General features: G+C 39.1%; 2 protein-coding genes across 3 annotated transcripts in view; one reads left to right on the top strand and one right to left on the bottom strand.

Annotated features, from left to right (window-relative positions):
- The window catches only part of neo (neyo), a 107771-nt gene extending 89350 nt beyond the window's left edge, over nucleotides 1-18421 (top strand). Inside the window, exons 5-6 of the mRNA XM_065226468.1 lie at nucleotides 16421-17802; nucleotides 17866-18421. Coding sequence (XP_065082540.1) covers nucleotides 16421-17802; nucleotides 17866-18074 — 1591 coding nt within the window. The 3' untranslated portion in view covers nucleotides 18075-18421. The remainder of the gene's footprint in view (nucleotides 1-16420; nucleotides 17803-17865) is intronic.
- The window catches only part of Atg16 (Autophagy-related 16), a 229278-nt gene that overhangs the window by 179995 nt on the left and 22311 nt on the right, over nucleotides 1-26972 (bottom strand). The gene's annotated exons all lie outside the window — the stretch shown is intronic.

Here is a 26972-nt window from a genome sequence, read left to right as displayed (position 1 = left end):
CATTTGGGCCGCTAGCATGTGTCGGTCTCAGGGCACGGCACTTAACATGACTTTTTGGTAGTGTGCAGGCAGATTTTGTTAAAACGGCATAGACGACACGACAGCAACCTTAGTTATCAATCTTAGCCACATCACAACAACAAATTTAATTTTCAATCTGATCTCAGACTTAACTCGGGACGATAATTTAGTTCAAAAGATGCAGAACAATGTCTATAAGAACGCATATTTACATAAATTCTTTTCAAAAATAAAAGAAGCATTCCTAGAGAATCCATTTTTTCTGCCATCATGCCATCATGCCATGCTGAAGTGAATTCAATGACGTTTCGAAGTGTTTGGACGGAATTAAAACTTATATGTCGAATTTGGAATCAAGAAGGATGGTTAGATTTTTAACGATATCTCAACAATGTACGACTCTTTTTCAAATCTAACGGTACGTAAGGAAAGGTAAATACATTTAGAAGTCATCTTTGATAGAAACATTCCTTTCTAGTTCAAACCCATTAGAAAAGTATGACGTTAATTAGATCTTAACCCTACTCTATTTTTCACGATTTTCCAAAACTCTGATTGCTCACTCTGGTCTCGCTTGTGCGAGAGTCTATATGGTGGTGTGTCACGCACTTTGTTAATACTTTGGTCAAGGTTCTTAACAACCCAATGTGTGAATAACTTTTTAGCAGAAAATGGAGCATACACGGGAGCAAATCCAATCTCCGAAATAAGAAAAATGATTCATGATTTCAAGAACATAGCTTGTTTTCATGTTATGAAAATACTACATGATGAATATTCATGATATCATGTGCTATTTTTGCGTAACCCAACAAAGATTCCCGAAATCATGAATTATCCGAGTTCAAATCATGAACTAATTCATCAATTTAAGTTTTAGCTTATAAACCAAAAGATGTAAAAAAAGGTTCAGAGGCTGGATTCGAACCAAGAACCTCCGGATCATTTAACCCATACTTTGACCACTAGACTATCAGTACATGAATAAGTCGGAAGGCAAAGGACGTAGAAGAGCTACCTATTTAGTGCATTTTATGAGCAAGGTTTGCCAGGTACGTGTGACGCTTGTAGCGGTTATGATCCCGCAGTCTTTGTCATGATTTCATGGGATGGCAAGTTTTTTTATTTCATGATTTTTTATTCATGAAAATGAAATCATTGTTGCGACGGTTTGATACGTTGCAAAATTTATAATCTTTTAACCAGTTCTATAAACAAATGGCACATTAAATTTTACCGAACAGTTCCACAATTCCAAAACTTGGTAAACATTACTGACTGGATAAGTGTGAAGCGTATCAAAGCCATTTGTGACGACGGAGAAGACACTTAATTCTATCTACGTTCGGAAGTGTTCGGTGCCTGCTGGCTGTGGTCCATCAACATGAAAGTTCAGTACTATTTAGACAAGATTCTGCAGCTTGGTACACAGGAACCGCAGTTCAATACGTACTAACAAAGATTAACCCCCGCACCGGCCAATCGAAACTGTTAGCTCTGGCCAAGGTATATCTAAGGAAACAATGTAGAGCAGCGAGTTCAACTGAAAAATTTCCAAGAGACCGGTCAAAACTGACCAAAACAATTGCTAATGAATCTATGCTGCAGCTCATGAGTTGAGTCAGATCAAAAGTTCGCTCCTTGGCGTACGAATAACGGAATCATACGAACCATACTTTAGAATGTCAAGCCTCAAAACCTACCTTCCCTGGTCTTCTGTTAAATTCCTGATATATTTCTGAAGTTTTCTTACCCTCTCAACTCACCCTTACAGGTCTTTATACCACACTAAAAGTCTGGACTTTCCTCAAGTTATCAAAATGTCCTTGAAGTTATCGGAACTGCCCTAATGATATGTAGGCTTCTTGAAGCTCATGGAACTTTTATTTTAATTTATTATTATTCTTCTTCTTCGCATTTCAAGCATATTGCTTAGTGTTTTAGATGCACTTACACAGTTACTAATTGAGAGCTTTCGATGCCTGTACCATTTTTGCATTAGTATAATGGTGTTGCTTTGAAGCTGCACCTTTACCGACCGAGCTAAGCGAGGCCAATTATTTTAAGGTTCCCACAATTTTCCTCAAGTTCTCTGCACATTTGTGAAATTGCCTGGACTTCATTTAATTCCTCTAGATATCGCTAAAATTTTCAGAACTTCATAAAAGTTCCTGCATCTTCTCTAAAGTTAATGATTTAAAATCAAACACAACAGTGCCCTAAAAAACATCAAAATGGCTTTTAAACGTAGAACAAAAATCATTGTTAACATTGTGGAATATTGAATTTATTTAGAAAAATAAATGTCTAGCATTGAAAAATTTAATATAAAATTTGTGATGAAAAATTTTATAGATATATTTTATTTCTACTAATGCATTGGAGCTAATGCTATGTTCAGAATATGGAGTTATAACATGTTATGAGGCTATCTTCATGAAATTTTTCTTGTCAATAATGATTAAAACATGTTATAACTCTGTATTATGAACAACGCTACAGTATGATTTAAGTACTACTATTTTTACGTAAGGAACCTTTACTTACATTCAATGTGTTCGCGGTATTTTTTTTTCATGTAGGGCAGGTTTATTGAAAATATTACTATGTTTACCGGTTTGACCACCTCGGTGTACGATAAAAGCAAACATGTAACGAACAAGGATTCAAATATCATTCATGGCATGGTTAGAAGTTCCAAACTCAAAATTGATAAAATTGTCCTAAAACACACTCAATAAGCCGGAAAATGTAATGCAATCAAATAAAAATAAAAATAATGGTGAAGATTTTCAAATATATTGGAAACACTTCTTAATGGATTCGTCAAAATTTAAATTTTACACCTGTTTGACCTTATTTGAAAAAAAAACAGGACCCAAGGCAAGGGGGGTCTAACGCATCAGGTAAGTATTATTAGGTTATATATCTCATCGATTGATTTTTTCACAGAGATGATCAATAAAATTATAGCGCTAATCCCTACATTTACTATTAGCATGAACAAATTATACGGAACGTAACGCATTCTAAACACTATTGTTGCCGGAAGCATATGGTCAAAGCTCCAATTTCCTACCACGAGTGGTCACAACCACCCTTTTCGCAACGTAACCAGCTGCATTAAACTAGAACGAGGCCACTGTGCCTCAGATGCTGATCTGCACAGACCGGCGATTATCTATCGCCCAGATCTCATGTAGATCTATTTCTGGGCTAATAATCCCAACTAATTTGGTCGATGCCAGGAAGAGTCACTTCCTAGGAAGATAACGAGGCAAACCGGCAGCAACAGCAGCCCAGTAAGCAATTCTAGTAATACCATTTAAAGAACTTGCCCCTTCCTTTCTTCCCCTAAAAAACCTCACCTAATCAATCGAACTGGTTTTTGAAATTGAACCCATTTACTTAATCTCATTCGCTCTCGAGAGCGGCGATATGCAACGAACAACGATGGACGGCTGGCTTAGCGGGATCCATCGTAGCAGCTAGTCTGAAAATCCAGACCAGATACGAAAAAAAAGTGCAGGCGATTCCAGCCGGTGATACCATCCTTCATAGTGGAGACCTTCACAAGTATACCGTAACTGTAAAAAGCGATATCTTCTCCTTCCACACACAGAGCGCACTCCCTGATTCACTTGTTAAATATTTATTTAAGCAATCAATTTAAATTACCTTTCGCGTGGTTCTGCCGTAGACTCGATCAGATCATCTAGTGCAAACCACCCTCTCTCACCCACAACATCCTTCCCAAATGGCATTGAAGCGTATCTCAAACGATTTGCGCAGCTTATACTACGGGCACACCAAACTTGTAACTTTATCTGACTTATCTTCTCGCGTCGACTTTTCGATGCCTTTTTCCAGCTAACAAGTTGCTACGGGAGAAAATCAGCACCTTTTGCTATACACGTTTGCCTAATCTAATTTATTAGCGCTTACCATTTGGCGAATCCCCTCGGAAGAAAAGGGAGAAAAGATAAACTTCTTTTCAAAAGCCCGCGCTCGTACGGGCTAATCAATAAAATTAACATTCTATCAATGGGGCTCAATTTTACGGGGAATTGCACTCCCCCACTTGTTGCATTCACATGGAAGTCTCTCCATAAAGAAGAAGGTTTAATTTGTCAGACTAGTGCTCCCTCGCAGGAAAAGTCCAGATTAGCATTTCTGATTCTGTTCCAGGAAAATGGAATCAGTGAACGCTTAAACTGGAAAATTTAGCTCGCCTTTCCTACACTGCGCTAACCGCAAAAATTTACATACAATGTTAATGTTATGATAATGTCGGTGTTGCAACCGACCGCTCCAGATGGGCACTATTTCATGGAATCACGGATGCAATGACATTGTAGCTGGAGTTTGATTTAAGAGAAGGCGTCAATTTGTCCTGCTCCATCCACCAACTGCTAAAGGCTCTAATGAGATTCAGCTCTCTTCCATTTCTACCAGTCATGTGTGATTATGTCATGTTTGCAGTGCAGCGACACTTGAACATTGAAGAGCTTATTTATCACTCTTGAAATAGCTCTGCGCATAAGGTGTTCACACTTGATTTCCCCCACACGTATATTCATGAAGAGATTTTGTTGCTTGCAGCACCTGTCAGGTTGATTGTTTGTGTCAACAGAGAAACGCTTTAATTTGAATTGCTCTTGAAAATTACGAAAAACTGTTTGTACAGGGAATGCAGTCCTCATCCTTCTTGCTTGGAGTGAAAGTGAATCGGACATTTCAATTTATCCATTCCTTCGCAGAGTTTACTTCTCCTAAGGAACAGGCTCCTAATGAAGATTTCAACAATCTCAACGAGCGGAAAACAGCGAACCTGCATGTTGCTTCACAGTAATTGCAGCAATCTACGTCGCGATCTCCTACCATGCATTGTATACCATCTCCTGCATCGTCATACGACGCGGCAAAGTTCCCCGGAAAGCTAATTAATTTGCAACAATTTAAAATTTATATCTCATTAACAAATGAAGCCTTCGCGTAGTTCCGCTGCCAGTCTACACATGGTTCTTCCATAGGCGCGTGGTATAGAGATTATCACATCGCAGAAGTAGAAGCATCCAGCATCCCTTGTATCTCCTCAAGTTGTTCACAGCTACCATCAGCAGCGAAACGAACAAACTGGGAGGAAATGAAAACTGATTTCTACATTTTTCTACCAAGTCGTAGGACTGCGGCAGCAACCACGCCGTTGCTAATTTATTTGTATTTATTACACAAAATGCTATAAACTGGATTTACGGAGACAGCTGCTTCCGAATCGAACAGAAAAATACTCTCTTCACCAGTGAAATAATTTTTTTTTTTCGACTGTGACATATATTCAACCGTTGCAGTAAAAACAACCGAATCTAAATAAATATAATTGAGTAATCAAGCCCTCTATGGCGCACGATTGTATACCTCACAGCCACGGCTCCAACAAGTCAGCTGGAAAAAAATAATATGGGTCGATCAGATGTGATTTGATGACGGCCATTCCTTGCTAGATTCATTCACAGTTTCCGCGAGCGCTCGGGTTTTGCGTACATACTATGTCGGCTACAGGGCCATTAACGCCTCACTACTCCCCACCTTGGACTGCTGCTGTTGTTGGTGATGATGGAAGTAGATATTGCAATTACTATGCATTTTACACCTAGCCGAGTCGGGTGGACGCTTAGGAGTTACAAATTATTTGCTTTCTCCCAAGAAATATTAATAACCTTCAGCGCAAAACTAGGCCTAAACCACAAGAACCAGTATTAGAGAAGAGCTTCAGTGCAGTTGTTATCATACTCGCTAGACAAATGGCAAATGCATCAAATGTAAATATGGATTTTTTACATTCTCTATTGATGTTTCCTACGAGAAATATATTGAGGAAATGGACTTACAGCAGACTGAAGGGAACAAGCTACTTTTCTCCATATCAATATTTTCGTACATAGATCTAACGTTCAGAGTCATAGGGATATAATCAGTTAAGATCGATTCTCTTAATAGATTTTCTCTTTTAAAATACAATAGGTCACTTTTCCAATTTCCAATAGAGTACTGTAAAATGGAGAAGTGGGGCTAGCAAAAGCAACAGCAAATGCATCAAGAAAATTTAATGGATCTAATGCGGCGGATACACTTGTATGACAAACTATGAACATGAGCATTATTTGAATAATAATTATGAGCACTATACAGCAACTATACAAGTGTGGCAATGGATGAGCATCAGTTTTATTATACAAATAAGGCTTATTTTCATAGTTGGTCATACAAGTGTATCCGCGGCATAACTTTAAAAAAGAGAAAATCTACGAAAAGAATCGATGCGTCGTAAGGTTTCTAACTAGTGGGAAAAACTTTTTATAGGGAAATGGCTCTAATGTTGGCCTATGGACCTAATATTGGGCCCATCACTAAGAATCTGCTATTTATCGATTTTATCTAGATGAACGCGTCATTGGGACGGTACTAATGGATATTTTTGGCAGCTATTGAAAATTTAAATCGACTGCTGAATTTATGAATGGGCCCAAATTAGGGGCATTTAGGCCGACATTACATCCATTTCCCCTATGTGATAGGTCATTAAAACGATTGAATCGAATTGGTTATTACTACGATAGCAACATTTTTCAGGATGATCTTCCAAAGTTGCCTGTGGCTTAATTGCATTGATAATCCACTAGGTGCTATTTACAGGATTTCTTTCGGCAGTTCTCAAAAATGTTCTTATAGGATTAAAAGATCTCATTTCTGTCATACTAAGTACAACCCGCACTTTACCTCTCTGTTTCTAACGGGTTTGAACAAAAAAGGAATATTTCTACCGAATATGACTCCTAAGTTGGTATAATTTTGTTGTTGCACACGGATTATTTATTGTTTATGAAATAATAGAAATGCTCTGCATAACACTTCAGGAATAAACTACAAAAAATCTTCTCGTTGATAATTCTTCAAAGAATTTGTTGAAGTTTCCTTTTAAAATTATTTTCAAAGTCCCTTTAAATCTATTAATGCACTTGTTTTACAATAAACTAGGAATATTCTTCAGAATTCCTTAGGAATATTTAATGCCAGAAATTCCTTACAATTGTTCACAGAATTCTTTTCAAACCATCCTCAGAATTCGATTCCCTTGCAATTCTTTTTTGAGCTATCTTCATCCATAGAATTAAAGATTATCCTCAGAAGTATCTTTGAATTCTCCTCAGAGTTTATTTGGAATGCTTCTAAGAATTTACCAGGAGTTCTTCTCGCGGTATTGTAAATCTCAGAAATCTCTTAATAATATCCTTATACTCCTTTCCCTGTTATAAAATCTCTTAAAAAATCTAGAAAATTACAGAATCCTGAATACTTTTAATAGTATGGAATCATGCGACCTGCACCGAGAGTGACATTCTACGCTTTCAATACAATGTCAAAAGCATTCAAGTTTATGGAAAAGTGTTTCTCTGCCAGGAATATCATCAAGGGAGCATGCATTAAGTACGGCCGTAAATCAGCAAAAATCAGTCCCCCTCACCCCTTTCGACACGTTTTTCATATAATACCTTATGCATTGCTTGTCACAGATTTCTGACGTACCGTAAAACGGGGTATCTTTAATAATGCGGGTAACTTTGATGGTATAATGTAAAGATTAAATTTAGTCGCTGCGCTTTTTCCAAACTAGAAACATTGGCTCGATATTGTAGCTTAGGGTATTTCCGTTGATATCGTATACAGCTTTTATATAGTATGTGTTACATACTTTAAAAACATATTAAAAACAATTTTCGTGTTTTCGCCTGTTTGAAAAAGCACTCAAACCATCACTTATGAAATGTATTTCCTAAATAGCCATCACAAATTCAATGTCATTATTGTGTGGTTGGATTCGCTGGAGGAGGAATTGTTTAAAAATAACTAGGGAAAATTAAGTATCGGGAATGCGCTCCCGGATATATTGATTTGGTGAGTACGTTCCAGTTGAAGATTGTTCTCTCTAAATAACCTTTTTTTGAATACATTTCATTAATCAAACATTATTATATGCTGGTTTTGGGGGGGCAGCCTAAGGGTTTCAAAGGATTTGTAGACTGGACAAGGGTTCGTGGATTTTCCAGTCCCTTGTCACGTGTTGATAGACGTACATATTGTCGTTTGTCTTCCAAAGGTCTTCAATGAAGTTGATTCACCCTGCTGCAACAAACCATCAGGCAGAACTTTACAACCAGTGAAGTATCTGCAGTCATAGGTAATCCTTGCACTGATGGTGGGTTCTATTCACATCACATCACTCACAGCCATCACAAATTCAATGTGGTATTCTCATTGCTTGTGATATTTTCTGATTATATACTCATTCAAAGTTTCATATTTAAAGAACTAAATTGTTTGAGTTTCACCCATTTTTTCTACATTCATCGAGCATTATCAAAGTAACCCCAAATCAAAAAACTGAAGTTCGTTCACAAAACTAAAAAAATAGTGCAAATGCTTTAATTTTCGTTAAACATATTACTAACGAATTGACTCTTGGATCCTCAGTACTTGTTTTAAAAATATAAAATTTGAAAAACATTCATTGCCGTAAAAATTATTAAGAATATACTTTAAAAAACTGTCAATGTTACCTCGTTTTACGGTACTTAATGGATAGCCTCCAAGCACATTTAATGGTTACACATCGTCAACGGATCAGACACGAAGAGTGCGATTCTCTTTACTTGTGAACTATTGTGCTCCTTATTGAAAAATACACCTCATGCGATGCTAATAAAACTGAACATAGAACCTCGCAAACACAATATATACTTCCGGTTCCGGTATGGATGTGCGGATATCATGCGGGCGTGTTACCGCCGCAGACCAATGTAGATTTTTTAGCGCCGCCATATAAAATGCTCTGCGTGCCTTATTTCATGCTCATCGTTCTGCGGCGGTTAAGTGCAATTATCTTACAAGGTACAATATCTGAAGCCTATATAAAATGAGAGCAACAATTTGCCTCGAAACCAGACTAGTTTTAGAAGTCGCAGAACTTCTGATTCAACCACCGTTTTCATGGCCATCAGAGATATGATGAGATAGAACTATTAACAAATAATAATTAGCTCGCTCACATGGGACTCCATTGGTGGCGCTCTCTCTAGATATAACACTACCTGTCACCGAAAGGCTTTGGAATGACAGCAATCATGATAACCTTTCCAGGTTCAGTATTGGGCAGTGTTCCTTATTCTTGAGCTCTATCGACGCATTGTTTAGCCAATTCAAAATTTAAGCAACAGTAAGTTTGACGTCTAGCCGAGAACCATTTTACCAAAAGCCGATTGACTAAATACTGATTATTTGACAATTGATAAACTAAGAATTATTTGGCCTCGTTCCTATGCACATGGGTACCAAAAATCATGCCAATGACGTAATTATATTTAATTTTGATTAAATTAATAAAAAAATAACAAAATTTGTCCACAATCAGGTTTTTTGAAACATTCTGGAATCTAGTATTGTGTTCGCTCAAATGAAATTCCGCCAAACGACACTTTCCAAAACGGAACTATCAACCTCTGCAGACCTTTTTCTAGCTAATAAATTATTACACTAAAGCTTCATGTTAGATAGCATTTCCAACCAACTCTGAAAATCGCAAACTTCACGTATGAAGTAACATAAAACACTTTAAATTCAGTTTTCAAACAAAGAGTTGGAACGATTGTTGTCCTTAATTAGAAGGTAAAATTTTTCATTGGACTAAGTGTCAATCAATCTATTTTTTTTCAATGGTAATATGTAATAAGTTACGCAACCACCTTTAAAAAAATATTTTCCATAATATCTATTTTCTGTAGATATTATGGAAAATATATTTCGTACAAGGATTAAGGGAACCCAAATTTAATAAAAATGTGTCATAGAAAGTCAATGGATTATAAATTTCACCAATTATCTAAATTATTCACTAAACACAGCACTCAATATCATAAGAACTCATGCTGAATGATATCACCATCATAGCCTATCGATTTTAATAGCATAAGTTTGATAATAATCTTTAATGCAAACATTAGTTTGCTTATTTACGTTTTATGTGATCCATTTGCTCCCGAATTACGGTATTCAATTTAGAGTTGCGTGTATTCTGTTTGTTCATACAAACAATATAAATCAGAAAAATAATTGGGAACATCCATGACGCATTGATGCTTATATTAGGCTTCAATTTAAATGTCAAATCTAACTATTTAAGATGTTCAGCAAACAAAAAGAACTCAGCCATTCATCTGATATCGATGTCCTCAATAACCTTAATTTACAATCAAGCAAAGCTAATTTGCTGCAAGATCTTTTACTTAAACTCAACAATTGGTGACCAACACACTCAGATATATTGGCAGACCAACGCAAAAAAATAAATCATAAGTTCAGAACTAAACTTTATGAATGAACGAAAAATAAAATTATTTGATTTAGAAAAAAAAAGTATGATAAATTAAAATACATAAATAATTGCTCAGTTTCCATGGCCCGAGGCCATAGGAAATTTCCCACTTTACCCCCCTTCTCCAGCCCAGGCGATCAAGCACTCTAAACAGATACGAAAAAATAATCATTCGCGTTCATAACTTGCAAAATTTCTTCCAAGCGTCAATATCAGTAAACAACTACAACAACTACCCGTTTTAGGCAACAAACTTCATCAGTTATTTTTTGCTCCAGTTTTGTACCAATGCTTCCCGCCAAAAACGGGAATGCACTGTATTATCGCTGTAAATTTCTGGGCAAAGAACCCGAATTCAAAACCGAAAAAAATTACGCTCTATTTTACATAGCAAGTAAAAATTTTAACACCAACGTGCTAACTATCGCCTTTATTGACCGTCAGACAAATGGGCCTTTCTATGGGCTAGACATAAAGGCCATACGATACCATATCGGAAGCTACGGGTTCGATTCCCAGTTCGGACGTCATGGAATTGCTCGTGTTGGAAAATTTCCCGACACCCCATCAATGTGCTTGCAACCCGATAAGTGAATGCAAAAATGATACAGGTTCAGACAGCTCTCGAATTAAGCAATTGAGCAAGTCCCAGTTGAAACGCAAAATTGAAAATATCAGTCTTTTTCATGGATTGAATTCTCAAACAATTCGAGGACAATAACCCATAGATGGATTATTTCGATCGATGGATAGATACTTTGTTGTAACTGATGTCATAAAAACTGCGGCCAATCAGAATGAAAACAAACCAGATCCCTTTGTCGTTATTAAACTCTACGACTTCGTGACTCAATAATTTACAATTTCAGGCTCCTGGTTGTTGAAATTTCAACACATCGACATCGACTACCTTAATATGAATATTTTTTTCTCTACGATCCGATAAAATTCTAACGCCGGATGGAGCAAGACGGATCACAACTATACATCATCAATTGTTGTTTTAGTATGTATAGCAGAGAATAAATCCTTCCCGTCGTGATGAATCTGATGGAACGCAAAAAGCAGAGCCATCACTGGGGATATGTGGATCACTCTGATTGATTTATGGTTTGAGCGAAGGAATAGGCGATGCTCGCGCAGACCTGTTCCCACATGTGGTAATTAGGAACCAATTATCTCACCCCTGGGAGCAACCGTATTCTCCGAACGAGAAGTGGCCAGCCAACGGTCGGCGCCTACATTCTGCATTTGTACACGGTTGTCAGAATCTGATGCCACGACGAGTTTAATGTTTGTTGACAACCGTAAAATAAGAGATCCCTTCGGCGGTGGCGGCTGTCAGATACGTCCAAAGGTCGTCCATCCTTTCCCGGTTTGAATCCGAACAAATAATATGACAGCTTTTATGATAACACTAGGCAGACGGGATCGCTTTTTCTCTCTTTTTGCGAGTTCAGTTTGCCGACATTAATGCGGTGACCGATCTTCCCCGATGTGATCTCCGCGCATTCGTATGGACGTTTCTCAAGGCGAACAGCAGAATTATCACTTGTTGAAATCTCGTGATCCTTACCGCAGGCCACCAGCTACTGCTGTTCCGTTTCCTGCAATTCAACCTGGCTGGACCTGGAACGAAGTGGGAGATCGTCGTCGGTTTTCCCCCATAAATGGAAATTATTTTTAATTGGACTTTCTTTATCGCCCCATGCACACACAGAGAGACCACCGTTGCAATGGCGTCCCGAGGGAGCACTTGATGGCTAGTCAGCTTACTCTCCGACGTGGACGCGAGCAGAAATTAATTACATATACAACTTTCGCTCGGGCGTATAGGAAGAAGCAATGGCAGCCACGGTTAATTGACGATCTATTTTGAAGGAAAAACGGAGGCACCGTTACCGATGATGGTACCGGCCGTGACCGGTAGTGCATGCCACCGCGCACATGATGCATGTATGATAAAAATGATGCCAGTGTGTATGATAGATTGGAAACCCGGACGGCATTTGTCTTCCAGGCATGGACAGACAACTGACCTCAATTGAATCGTTTTTAGACTCAATCCATGCGTGATGCGTGGGTGCATCGCAACGACCAGGATTGAAGCGTGGGAATCATATGACATTTCTAGAGCTGTCTACAGACAGTGCCATTGGAACTAATGCTGGCCTAATATCAATAGATTTTTTCCGAGAATTCTAAATCGTTTTCATTATATGTCACAGTGAAAGCACCTACCAACACTAGCTAATGATTGCCGAAAGTACCGTTATGATCAAACCCACAAATATTGTACCACACATTCATATATGAATGTCATCGTCCAGTTTCGCTTTCCACTAAAACCGGCCTGTAGCCAAGCCCAACGCAAAGTCGAATAACTATAACTTTTATTACACTCCATTATCACGCAGTTTTCATATTTTAAAAGTAGGTACTTCTACTGCGTTGTTGCCACCACGTGGAGGCCCAAGCAACGAGAAATCCCGAAAGCGTATTTCTCATGGTCATTAACCGCCACAGTGCTAGACCGTTAATTGTATAACCATACGAAACGTCCCTGACTGGTTGAATTATATGAGGAAACATCTCCAGAGATTGTAAAGACCAAATTTACAAACTCTGCGTTCTAGCGTTTGGGAACATAAATTATACACTGGCCACCCACTCGCTCGCCGGTACGTGTTGTAAACACATTACCTAAGCAAGGTCATGAACTTGCGAACTGTTTGGCCCGCAGTTATAATATCTATTGCATAAGATCCTCAATAGACAAACAGCCGGTGCGGTGGTTACACAAATGAGATTAATGCATCATCTTCTCAATTTGCTTGTGAGACCTCCTCGTCGTTCTATCTACATGGGGTTTTCTATGAGCAGGTGAGGTAACGTGAGACCTGGTATTATCTGCAATTTATTATTATTATTAGCGCTATTCAATTGGGTGCAATCTCGTTGCGCCATCGCAAAACTGGCAAGATTTTCGCTTCGTCCCAAGACCAAGAACATCCCCGGAGCGAAAGAAAGGCGGGCGGTCAACGGAGCGATAGACCATGTTTAATTAATATTTTATTTGTAATGCTCGGGACGCTGTGTGAGACTGCTCTCATACAGCGCCAGTAAATAACATAGAATTAGTGTGTTTATTAATTGTGCAGAAATTAATTAACCTATCTGCTTCCTCTGCAATTTTATCAACCTTCGATAGGTGGGACACGAAAATGCTTGCCGCGTGGTTGCGTTCTGGACAATGTTCCGCAAGATGTACCGTTTGGGGAAAATATATTTTTCTCGCTAATTGTCACCTTAGCGGGCTGCGTTCCGCAGAGCTTTGCAAATTACGGTTCAAATTATGAGGTAAATGTCACGTCATAGTCGGTTGAATCCGTGACAATCCTTAAACGAAATGACACCTGATCAACGAAGTTGCCACCCACAAGGTCACCTAGGGGAATGTTTTCCCAAAACAGAAATTAAACGAATCGGCGTCCAATTAAGAGAACCCCCTTTGCTGCCCATCTCAAATAATTGTAGCCAGCTAATCCCATATGGGGCATCGTTGGCATCGCGATACGCCCAGATCTCGTCACAATAGGGATTGAAACGCTCGCAAAGGTCGGGTCACGGTATGTTTACCTGCCGTTTCCCGTTTCGTCTTGTTAGATGATGATAAAGGTTGGCCTAGCCTCCAGAGACTCAGATAGCCATCAAGAACAGCTATATTGCTAGTCCCCACAATACGGCCTTCCACGATCTGCTGTATGCGCGTCGCTGTCGTTGTTTCGATAGAGGAAAAGGTAAAGGTATTCCAATTACCCCAATCATCTAGCGCGGTCGTTGCGGTGTTTGTGCTGTTGTTAGGCTCCATGGTCAAGTTGTGTTTTTGCTATGTTCTTGTCTTATTAACACAAAATGGATCACATACAGGCACACCGTTCCCTCGGGTTCAGAACGCCGTTGGCATGCACTTGGTCATGTCTATCCTAGACTCCACGTTTGACATGGGCCATAGAAGATGCTCCCAAAGAATTCATAACAACCTGTTAATTATATTCTTTCTTTGCCTATCTCCATGGGTTTATGTTTGTTTCTTTACCTGTGGTGGAATAAACGAGCGTGCGCTCAAGCTCAAGCAGGGCACGTCCCAATGGTGTGTAAGGTGCGGCTTCTAACAAGATTAACCCAACAGTTTTTTTTTTAAGATTTGAATCCCCATCATTATTGTTAGATATCTTATACACCCGCACTTCTACTCGATTGCGTGTAGAGGTAAAGAGCGACACAACCATGATTGTTAGTCTAATAAATAGTGAACAACACGACCATCGGGTTGCATTCACATAAACACGAACATTCTTTATGTTTTTGCCATTTTTAATCTGACAGCAGTTTTGGACCGCAAGCTCTGAGTCTGTTATTATCGATTTTCTTCGATCTAATAAACCACCCAGCGTTCAGATCATATTCTAACGAGCTGCCTTCGTCGACATTGTTTGATCTTCTGCTTTGTTCCGGGCAGAACAATTTAATGATGACCAACTACGGCTACCTAGTTAAAGGACGATGCCTAGCTGTTTTCAGAACCAGAGAAGAATTTATTTGAAACCCAAACTATGCACTGTTTCAAATGTTGATTATCTTGAAGTGGATTCCAAAAGTTTGTATAATCCATTAAAATTATGACGTACCTACATCAAGCGTTGAAAGCAAAAACAATACCCTTTTCGATCAAAGGAAAATTGACATACTACCATCGTCTGTTTGACGAAGGTTCGAGCATTTTTTAATCACACTTGTTTCTACTAGGCCACTGCCCGATTGCAGTCCAGAACACGAAATTTGCATCGCAGAATAATAGCTTTCTCAGAAAGTTTCATTGCACTAGCATGCCAAATCTAGACCGGCTGTAACGAAACGAGTTTAGCCCGTGGCGGAACGGAATTCAACAATTTCAAACCGCAAGGTTTTTGTCACTCGCTGTTCAACGCAGAGAAAAGAATGGCTCATAAAAATATCAACTGCTCTTATACATGAAATACACACACTCGTCAGACAACAGCAAAAGCTAATCAAATCAAGCTCGCTCCAATTGTTATCATCTCTGCTATCCCAATAACTAATGGCTATGGGTGTCTGGAGCCTTCGCTTTTCACTCTCTTTCTGCTCGGAATGTCCATTGACACGAGCTGTGGCTACAAAAACTGCAACTTTCTACTTGCGCAATCTGCGCATCGCCACCATCAAGGCAGCACTATCCATTCAATGATCGAGAAATTATGATTATTTGTTCAGCCACTGCACAAGTCCGGAAGAATTATTTACGTTCTACCGTTTTTCGTCGCTTCACGCAAATTGATTGCAAACACATATTCAAAACCTCACTGGAACCGATCACAACTTACGGATCAGGCATGTCCCATGAATCGGTTGCACAAAGCACCTCAAACGTTTCCTAAGGAAGGCGCTATTTCGTTTATCGCACCAAATTTATCAATTATTATAATTATAAGACTCGTTTAGCCCGCAAACCTGGAAAGCATAGCGGAAAGATGCACAGGAATGTAAATTTCCGCACGAGAATTGGCCACTGTAGACCAGATTAAAAAGACGAGATTTGAATAAGCCGCGCTCGTCGACCGTCGTGTGTCATACGAAACATTTTATTAGTTTTCTCTCTTTCTACTCGTCTGTTCATGCCTCCGGTTCGGTTGGTAGAGTGGAGAAGATCACTATCAATATTGGTCAACCAAGTAGCTGGAAGGCAAACAAAACAAAACCCGAACGTCACGGAGCCGCCGGTGACCGATGCGGAAGTGCAATTTGTTGCAATTTTTATGATTCATTGTTAGCTATCTAACGGTGGGAATCAAGGGACACGAGCCAATCGACATGCTACACATTATTGGACATCACACTAGGTCACTTTAATTAACCGTCTCTGTTTTCTCTCTTTATTCTCACTCTTAGGTCTGCCAACTTCTACCAATCGACCATGACTTGCGAGCTGTCCGATATGGACCGTATCACCCTGGCTGGATCCAGTGCATTCCAAGTTGCCGAGACATCCGACTACCTGGAAAACAACTGTGCCGAAGAACCAACGAAGCTGTGCGAATTCAAGCGTATGTCTGGCCGTATTTTGAAGACAGTCGATTCCGTTTACCAGGACGTAGCCAGTGTTGATGAATGCCGTGAACTGTGCCTGAGCTCGCCATACCGCTGCCACTCGTACGACTACGGCGATACCGGAGATATGGTCTGCCGTCTGTCTCACCACAGCCGTGCCACTCTTGCCGACATCCAAGATCCCTACCTAGACGTGCCAGAAGCTGCCACCTATGAACTTTCCTCGTGCTACAACGTCTCGATCGAATGCCGCGCCGGAGATATGATTGCTAAGATCCGCACTTCCAAATTGTTTGATGGAAAGGTTTACGCCAAGGGTGCTCCCAACTCTTGCTCTGTTGATGTCAAGAACTCACTTGAATTCGAACTGCGCATGGGCTATCAAGATATCGACTGCAATGTCCGTCAGAACGGTCTTGGGCGTTATCTCAACGACGTTGTCATTCAGCACCACGACACTATCGTTACTTCATCCGATTTGGGCCTTGCCGTCACTTGCCAGTACGATCTTACCAACAAGACTGTATCCAACGATGTGGATCTAGATGTAACCGGAGATATCGAACCAGCTCTATCTGAAGAAGTGGTTGTCGACTCACCAAACGTTGTCATGAAGATCACTACTCGCGACGGTGCCGATATGATGCGTACTGCCGAAGTCGGAGATGCCCTTGCCCTGCGTTTCGAAATTTTGGATCCACAGTCACCATATGAGATCTTTGTTCGTGAACTGGTTGCTATGGATGGAGTGGACAGCAGCGAAATCACCCTCATCGATGCCCGTGGTTGTCCAACTGATCATTTCATCATGGGACCAATCTACAAGAGCGCAACGTCTGGAAAGATCCTTCTCTCGCATTTCGATGCCTTCAAGTTCCCGTCTTCGGAAATGGTTCAGTTCCGTGCTTTGGTCACTCCATGTATGCCAACTTGTGAACCAGTTCAGTGCGATCACGACGACTTTGCTGCTGGTGAACTGCGCTCCATCGTTTCTTACGGACGTAAACGCCGCTCTATCAATACTACCGCAGAACACAGCTTCCTGCGCCAACGCCGGGAAACTACTCACCAGGCTCCTCAAGATGATATGCTGCTTGTTCAATCGATCCAAATCACTGATAAGTTTGGATTCGAAAAACAACAAGCCAAGCCAAAAATCAGCAGCAGCGAAACTGTCTTTGTTGCCTCCTCCGATGCCCAAGGCATTTGCGTTAATGGACTCGGTAAGATCCTTGCTATTGACACGACAAGTTCTTCAATGTTACACATTTCTTCCATTACAATAGGTCTTATCGTTGCCGGAGCCGTCTTCCTGCTCGGACAACTCGCCGTTATCGCCATCTGGACCTTTCTGTGGCAACGTCGCAGGAAGCAGCGCCAGTTCGAGAATGCATCGATGGGCTCGTCGGTAATGCCAAGCCCGACCATGGCCGGTAGCCGAGGGGATTCGATGTGCAAACTTTACGACAGTGGCTATGCTGGAAGGCACTTCTAAACACTCTCTCTCTCTCTCTCTCCAAAACTACACATACAACACATATACCACATAAGGCTGATCTATTTCCACATCCCTGTACCCCACAGATTAATGCCTAGAATCAAAACCCATCATTGCACAAAAATTCATCATCATAAACTTCTAAAATTTCTTAGAGCACATCCGTTTACATCGTTTTAGGATTAGGTTTGCATATGTTTTTCCCTGTGCAGCTCGGTTCGAGCTGCGTGGAAAAAAATTGAGCAACAGAACTGCCATTTAATGGTCTAATTATGTAGTATTTTTCGCCTGAACCACCATCTGGAAAGGAAACATTTTTTGACGACCAGTAAAAATGTGAGAGAGAGAGAGTACTGGAAGCTGCCGGCGCACTGAATAGCACTACAACCCAGCAGTCATCACAGTATTCCCAACTCTCACACTCGCGCGCCTTCAGTTTCCCCTAGATTACATACTATTTTCACTGCCGTTTATCACCATTCAACATAAAATGAGAGAGTCGACACACTAGAGGGCGCCCATTCTACAACGCCTACAAACGATTCAAACATCAAACTTATCCTTATGTTTTACATTCCCAAAATAGGGAGAATAGGACGACTGGAGTATAGAACTGAAATTCACGAGAAACATTCGAATGCCTGCGAGAAGTGTGATTTAAAACCGATATAGTATTCTTACAAAAGCGAGTTGAAGTGAATGCATTGGTGTGTATGTTTTAATAATTGTGTGAACGTGGCATAGGCTTAGCAAATCTGTCTTTCTCGAAAAAGAAACTCACTAACAAAAATTGTCTCCTTAAACACGAAAAATTTATACTCCTTTGTCCTTTTCTCCCAACTTCTGAGCATAGGGAAATGACGATTTCCCGCGATGGCAACACTGCACCTGTCGCTTAGAGTTCAAACAAACGCGAAAATTTTGGTTTATTTGAGCTCCATGCACACATCCAAACTGATAAACAGCGGGAAATCCGAAGCAAGCTCTAAGCTCAATTTTAAGCATTTATCATAATTTATTTTTTATTCATTAATCCCCTTACTTTTAGTAATCCTCAGTGCAGAAAAACTTACAACAACAAAAACAAAAACACTAGAACAAGCCTTTCCCACTCTGTTTGTAATTTATTTTAGATCTGCAAAAACATTTTCTTAATAGTAACAAATCGAATGCAATAAGAGATAAATAGAACGAAGATCAATTACAATATTAGTTATTTACATGAAAAGCAACTAACTGACCGTACTTGTAGATTGTAATACAAAAAAAAAACAAGACAATGCATAGGCTTCCCTTATTTCAACACTATTCCAAGCTGTTTATTAATAGATTCATAGCTTACTAACCATTCATCATCAAGCATTAGTTGTGACTTACTGAAGAAGGAAACTTAATACAACAACAAAATAATAACAACATTGCGAAACACCGAGTAAGAGTCAAAAATTAATATTTAATTTAAATGAAAAGAAAAAAAACTTAGTAAAAATAAAAAAAATAATTTAATTCCTAATTTTAAGACAAATTTATAAACGAAAAAACGAGCGATACGAGATCGGCGCAAGTAATGATCACGAAAAAGTATAATACATAAAATACATATGCATATGTTTTCTATGTATTCGAGAAACAACATAATGTAAAACATTATTTTTATGAATAAAATAAAATTGGAAAAATAACGGTTGGCATCAATCTGGAAAAGTATGAGAAATCATCATGAAGCACGCTTAAATTATGTTTGGATTTGTGCTAGATCATAAAGTATACTAAAGCTTGTTCCAGTTAGAATCTGGACACAGAATTTATTTTGTAGCAGCGCCTAATTGTTGGTTCTGGAATGATTTGACAGCAGAGCTCCTGACAAGAGCTCCTCGTGCAGTGATGAAAGTTTCATCACAATTCGTTCTGATTTAAAAAAGTTGTATCCCATGGAAGACGAGAGAAGAATTGGCGAAAATCAAAACAAAAATAGCTACGGCACGAGGAGATGTCCCCGGGAAGCTAAATTTCGTTTTCGCCGACAAATTCGCTTGGAAGCCACATTTGGCAAGCTGTCACGACAGCTGGAAGGTATTTTAGTGGTATCGTGACAACGGAGTGTATTTTATCGAAAAGGACCATTTTGGGCCATTATCAAGCAAAAGTTGAAGATGGCAGGCAAGGCGATTCGAGATTTGGCCAGATTTCGGTACAAACTGGCCGCTGATGCAAACCAGAATTGACCAGAAGAATAACAAAATAGCAAATAGTTACAATTTCAATAAAGTTTATTCTCAAAGTGTTTTTGGGTTAGGAAGCAAAGTTTACAATTTTCAGAAATGAGAGGAAATGCTATACACTGGAGTCGCATTTTTTTTCGCGGTTTTTTTAGGCGGTTTTTTTTACACGGTTTTTTTTACGCGGTTAGTGCCGCTGAGTCACAATTTACGCGGTACGTTTTTAACGATTTCTCGACAACAATACGACCTATCGAGTTGATTCCAATCACATTATCCGTTTCAAAAATCGAATGGCATACTTTAAAAAAATCACAATTTTTGGTGTAAATACAAAATTTTTTAAAATATGTCTATATGGACCATAGCGCGCTATAATAACGAATGGCATCAAAATCCGATTTATAAAAATATTTAAGCATGTGAAAAATCAAAATATCGGAAGTTTTTTTTACGCGGTTTTTTTTACGCGGCACGTATCCCCCGCGTAAAAAGCGACTCCAGTGTACTTATATCAACATAAGAGAAAGTTCTAAAGAGGATAGATTGATAGTTCCGCTAGAGTACGGCAGTGTGAGCGAAGGGACATTAATAAGACAATAATAATCAAACGCGCCCTTTCTTGTCTAACTCATACATTGATGATTGAGGGAATTTGAGGTACCTCCTCAAACCCAAAGGCATAAAGTTCCACGTTGCCGAAAGCATTTCCAGGCGATGGTGTGTTAATAATAACATCGGCAATCAAGGATGTACCCTTAAAGAAACTGGAGACCATACATAATTCCGACTTAAGAATCATCAATGGAGCCTTCCGAAGAAGTCCAGTGCAAAGTTTGCAAGGGGAAACAGGTATTCCGAGTATCCGTGCATTGCTACATCAACGTACTGTCATCTTCGCAGCTAAATCAATCGCCATTCAACTCGGAGAACAGATTGTTGGGTTTGCAGATGATTCAGCAAGTGATATATTTAGCGCAAGTAGCAGTAGCTGCAGCGATAACGATAGTTCAGCTTAATTATGGAACACGCTGATTTGTGAGATTTTGGATATAGTGAAAGTTCGAGTAAACACATAATCGATGGTTTGGAACTCGACCTACCATCAATGAACATATTTTTAAGACCTGCAATAGCTCCATGTGATTTTGCACAGATTCCTATCGATAAAAGCTTTCTAAATGTTCTTCGTAAATGTGCTTCGTCAGCAGAAATAAAATAGCGATTTGGCAACATAAGATCGACAAAGTACCGCATAGATCGAACTATTGTAATCGATGGTTCGAAACACGGCAACACCTGAGCGTACTACGCAGCAGAGTGCTTTGCCTTGAAGGAAGCACTATTGTTTGTAGCAAATAGTGTTAGTGTGGAAGCATCCCGAGCATAGTCCAGCATCAAAATGACAGCAAATCGAAATCAAGTTTTGATATCAACATCAAAATGAAATCATAATTTGCTTTCAGTTTACGCAATTGATAAAGTTGATACCAAATTTTGTTTTCATTTTGCTGTACATTTGCAACAAAATATGTTGTTGTGTGTTTGTTTTCATTGCCTTAGCATAACATCAAATTGAATACTTGTTTTGTTATCAACAGGAAAAAAAAGGACATCAAATTTAGTTTTCAGTTTGCTCTCACTGATAGCAAAAATAGTTTTCAATGTGATGTCACAGGAAGATTTTTTTGCTCTTAATTTTGATATTTTAACCGTTAAAACGACCAAAACTACAGCAACCTGAGTAATCATTATCAGCGAAATCACAACATCAAATTTAGTTTTCAATTTGATCTCAGACTTTGCTCGGGTGTATCGACAAATCACTAAAAAAGGAAATACGGTACAGATCTGTTGGATCCCAAGCCATGTTGGTATAGTAGGAAACGAAAAGGCTGATACTGAAGCAAAGCGTGCATTGGAGGAACCCATTGAGGGCATAAAAAGTATCAACTGTCGCGATATTAGAATGATAATAAATAACGGGTTTATTTGGAAATGGTAGGCACAATGATAAATACTTAGAAATAATGAGCTCCAAGAAATTAAATGCACGGTAGTACCAGTTAGTTCTACAGGTTTATCCGTAGATCTACGGATTTTTAGAATTCCTACGGATCTACAGATCGACCGTAAAATTCTATGGATTTTCTAGATTTTTAAAAAGTGCTGAAGAAATTCTACGGATTTTAACAATTTTGGCTCATCCCTCGCGCATCACTTAAAAAAAACTTTTGGAATGACTGTTTTTGGAAAATCATTCTCAAATCTCATTCATTGAGCCTCCCTGCGAGAATAACCTCGCGTGAGAATGCGGCAAAAAAAAATCACGCATATTTACGCACTCACACTCACAACGCCGAAACATTATTCCAGCTCAAACGTCAATTGATTGCATGCTCATGCATGTTGTGTTAGTTTTCCAACCCCTGATGCACCAACAATAGTAATAACAATGAATAACGCCAAAATAATTTAAACCTTAAAACTCAACAGTGATTTTTGCGACGATGACTTTTGCAAGGCAAAACTCATAGGCGCATAAACTCATAAATGAGATTTGAGTTTTTGAGTTTTTCCCGAACACTACCACAAACTCTGGGCAAGATTTCATAATATGTTGAGACCCTTCGGAACATTTTGCCCGATAATTAACAATGGCTAGAAACCTCCGTACATAAGGACATATTGAACATATTCCCCTGCATACGACATGCTGCCATTCCATTCGCATAATGGAAAATTAAATCTTTCGAGTTGAAAGTCAAAGCATGGAGCATAGATTCTTCGAATTTATATTTTATGAAAAGTCCTTTCTCATCCGCAATCCGATAAGCAACTTCCATTGTAACCGGATCCGCATCTAGTGATTTCACGAAATTGACCATTTCACCCATGTTTGGTTTTCACTTCCAGTGCTGAAACTGAACTTTTTTTTTGTAGTGATCACAGTACACTTGCTTAAACTCTACACTGGACCCCTTTTATTGATAAATTTTGCTTCTATGAGCCTCTATTTTAAATCAACACACAGACGTTCCTAGGCTATGTGCCCGTTTGGTCACTGTTGTTATTGTGTTGATCCAAAAGTTTTGACAATATAATTGCGCATTCTTGTTTTTTTAAAAGGTTGATTTTTGTCCCAGTCTTGTCTTCTGTCGTCACTTATTTTGTCATTTTGTCTTGTGTATTAAACCCAACTTGTCTTGTGTATTGTGTCAACTTGTGTCTATTGTCCTTCCCCATCTGCTATAAACTCGTTCTGTTACTCTGTCATGCCTAATTTCATTGATATATAAAAATAGTAACACAGACAAACAGACATAACACTCGCAAGTTGTTCATCGAACAAGCATTTAACGGACAATTTAAAAGTATCGTAGTTGGTTGTACCACCACCTGTGGCACGCATAGTCAATTCCCTTGCGTTTGACGTTTACACACTACCGCCATCTGTTCAGCGTAGTGCCCACCACAGTGTACTCAACAGATGGCGGTAATGTTTTAGCGACGATATTTTACAGTGAGAAATATTCAATGAGTTATGTCTGTTTGTCTGTGATAGTAATATCAATTATAGGATAATATGGTTATTTCTCGATTACTTTTTCAAAGGGAAGCACCAGCTCCTGCAAACAATGCATCCGATCGTCGATCCGGCGCAACCGACAGTTCGCACACGCCTACCAACACCACTAGCAGGTAGAGGAAAAATTTCCCTATCTGAAGATAGTGCTAGCATGCGTGGACGAGCCACCAGTTACGCCAAATCGACGATCAAACGCACCGCCTACGAAAGCCGATACGTTCCCTTGAAAAAGTTATCGAGATTTATACTAATTAAAGAATTAATGACAATTACCTCTCATGATCCTTGGCTTCACTATGATTTTAATTTACCACTTTTTGATTATTTATCAAATACTCCTTCGAGCACATAACGTCCCCGATGCCTTGTTGGTTTCTGGTCTCATTTGGATTGGTCCTGAATTTGTTTGATATTATGTTCGAAGTAATTCTATTCCTTCTCCTTAGTCCATTTAAATCACGTTATTTCTTTGAGTTCCAGCTCCATATGGTTCGCCATTCATAAAGATAATGGGTTAAAAGGGAGTAAAGTAAAGCATACATAAAGGTAGATTAGTATTAGTCGTACTTGATCCAAACAATAGAAAGAAGCATAGATAAATTAGTAGGAAAATAAAACTAATATATAACTAAAACTGCAATGGATGAGTGTTAGTTCCGGGATAATTTTAGTGTTAAGAGTTATGTTAGCTTTGATCCGTATTCAGCCCTGCCGGCCCCTCCAGCACTATTTACAGCAATTGTGATAAGATTATGTGACACTGCTACTACTACTACTATGTTAGATGTATGACTTGTCAATTTTCACTAGAGAAGAATACTGTTTTCTAACGCATCGCAATGTTTCAATGAAGGTGTCTTTCAATAAATCACTCAATCAATTTGATTTTTGAAAAATTGCTTAAAAGGGTTTAGTTGACACATCAAGACCAACAATTGAAATGACCCTAACTCCATTTTGTAAACAAACCTTGTAAGGCCATTTTTTCGCGAACCGAAACCTTCATTCGCAAACCTAAACCACAATCGGGTAGAGGAGAATTTTCCCTGCCTTTTAATTATGTTGGTTTGCCTTTGCAGACTTCGGTTCGGGAGAAAATGGCCTTACAAGGTTTGTTTACAAAATGGAGTTAAGGCCATTTCAATTGTTGGTCTTGACATCATACCTTACAGAAAACTAAAGCACAACAATCCTAATTCTTATTTCAAACCTATCAACATATTTCAAATGAATCAACATATTTAAAGCATCCTTCCTAAAACTTCACTTATTCGCAAGCGCCTGACTGAAGATATGACTTTCGCTATTGACATTGCCTGTAATAACAAATATACTAAATAGGAAGATTTATTATACAACTTCAAAGGCCAGTCGCCTCCCTAAGCGGACCCCCGCGTCCTATCTCTTATGTTAATTGACTTTCTGAATTATCTTATTGAAGTTCATTTGATGATTATTTAGTCTTATTTAATAAATAACTGAAATCTCGAATCTACCCACACAATCATAACCCTTGCTTGTAAACTAAAATTTAATGTTTTTCAAGTACTTTTGGCTTTGACCTATAATTATTATATCTTTGTTCGTCCCAGGTGACACCTTCAAGTGACTAAAATGCTTCACTTTGAAGTTAGTTTCCTAGCTAATTTTATATTGTATATTGTATAGGGTATATGTTCCTATTACGCTCTCACGTTTCCACTATGTCGCACCACAAAAATACATATGGGTATGTCACAATAGAAGCACACCACAGTGGAAATCCCGAGTCATAGTTCAAACAATTATCCCAAATCAAAATGAAGCACATATAAGATTAGTTACAATACCATGTATAAAAATTGGATTGTTGCATTGTTCCATGAGTAATACCTCAATGAAAACAACAATGAAAGCTTGTCACGCAAGCAGAAGGAGCACTGTTGGGCACTTTCTGAAATATTTCAATAGTATAATTCCCTAGCAAACCCAAATAAATCTATCTGCGTAAAAAAAATAAGAGTGATTTGCAGCAAAACCCGCCAGTATCGCACCCAACGTCAGTGCCTATACGTAAGCGTACTACGACGGGGCTCTCAATCAAAGGAGTATCAAGTGTGATACTCTCATGCAGTGGTTTATCAGAGAGGGGAAGCTTAGTAATCCCCATTGCCTGCCCATGACGCCATTATATCGCGGCATGAGCCAGCAACGCCGGCCCCAAACCTACCGTCTCCAACACTCCACTATAAAGCATAAAATTAAACCCACCCACCAACAGCAAGGTGCAAAAACTAGCCAAGGGGAGGGTACTTCCAGTGCTAAAGCTGAACTTGATGGTATTTTTTATTTCACACATATCACTTTTAATGGTATAATTTTAAAACATTGTTTTCTCCCACATAAAACCAACTACCAGCATGAATTTGGATTTTAACATGATCATATTCTCTTGATCGAGGCAACCGCTGAGTTTGCAAGTCAACATTTTTCAATGGATGGATGTTCATTATCGCCTGTGTTGTTGTCAATATCAATATTCATTATGATCCAGGTGGGGATGATTTTGAATATCCAATGCAAAATAATTATTTACATTGTATTTAAAAATACAACGTCATGGAACGTTTTTTGTTGCTACCCAGCACCGGTGGTGTAGTGGTAAGCGCGACTGTTTTCTCACCCCAATGGGTCTGGGTTCAATCCCAGCCAAGGGCGGTGGGATTTTTCTGAGGCATAAAAATCTCTGGTCACGTCTTGCTTCGGAAGGGAAATAATGCCGTTGGTCCCGGCCCATGTGAGTTTGAATGGGTGCGATATCTTACGCAGGTGTGGAAGCTGCCTTCGTGAACATTCGATTGCCGTCAATTCTTCGATGTAATCGGTGTAAATATTTACATTATTTGACAAATCTCAGGTAATCATGACAGCTATATTTAATTCCACTACCTTATTTGCTTATCCTTGACAGATACGCGTATTTCGTCTACAATGTGCAGACTTCTTCAGTGTCTTGTACTAATACTGGACTGGATACTCGAGTCGAGTATTAGTACAAGACACTGAAGAAGTCTGCACATTGTAGACGAAATACGCGTATCTGTCAAG

Source organism: Ochlerotatus camptorhynchus, unplaced genomic scaffold (assembly GCF_037179485.1).
Source record: "Ochlerotatus camptorhynchus isolate MF236.1 unplaced genomic scaffold, CSIRO-AGI_Acam_v1.1 ptg000251l, whole genome shotgun sequence".
NCBI classification, from domain to species: Eukaryota; Metazoa; Arthropoda; class Insecta; order Diptera; family Culicidae; genus Ochlerotatus; species Ochlerotatus camptorhynchus.
This window is presented reverse-complemented; position numbering and strand designations above follow the sequence as displayed.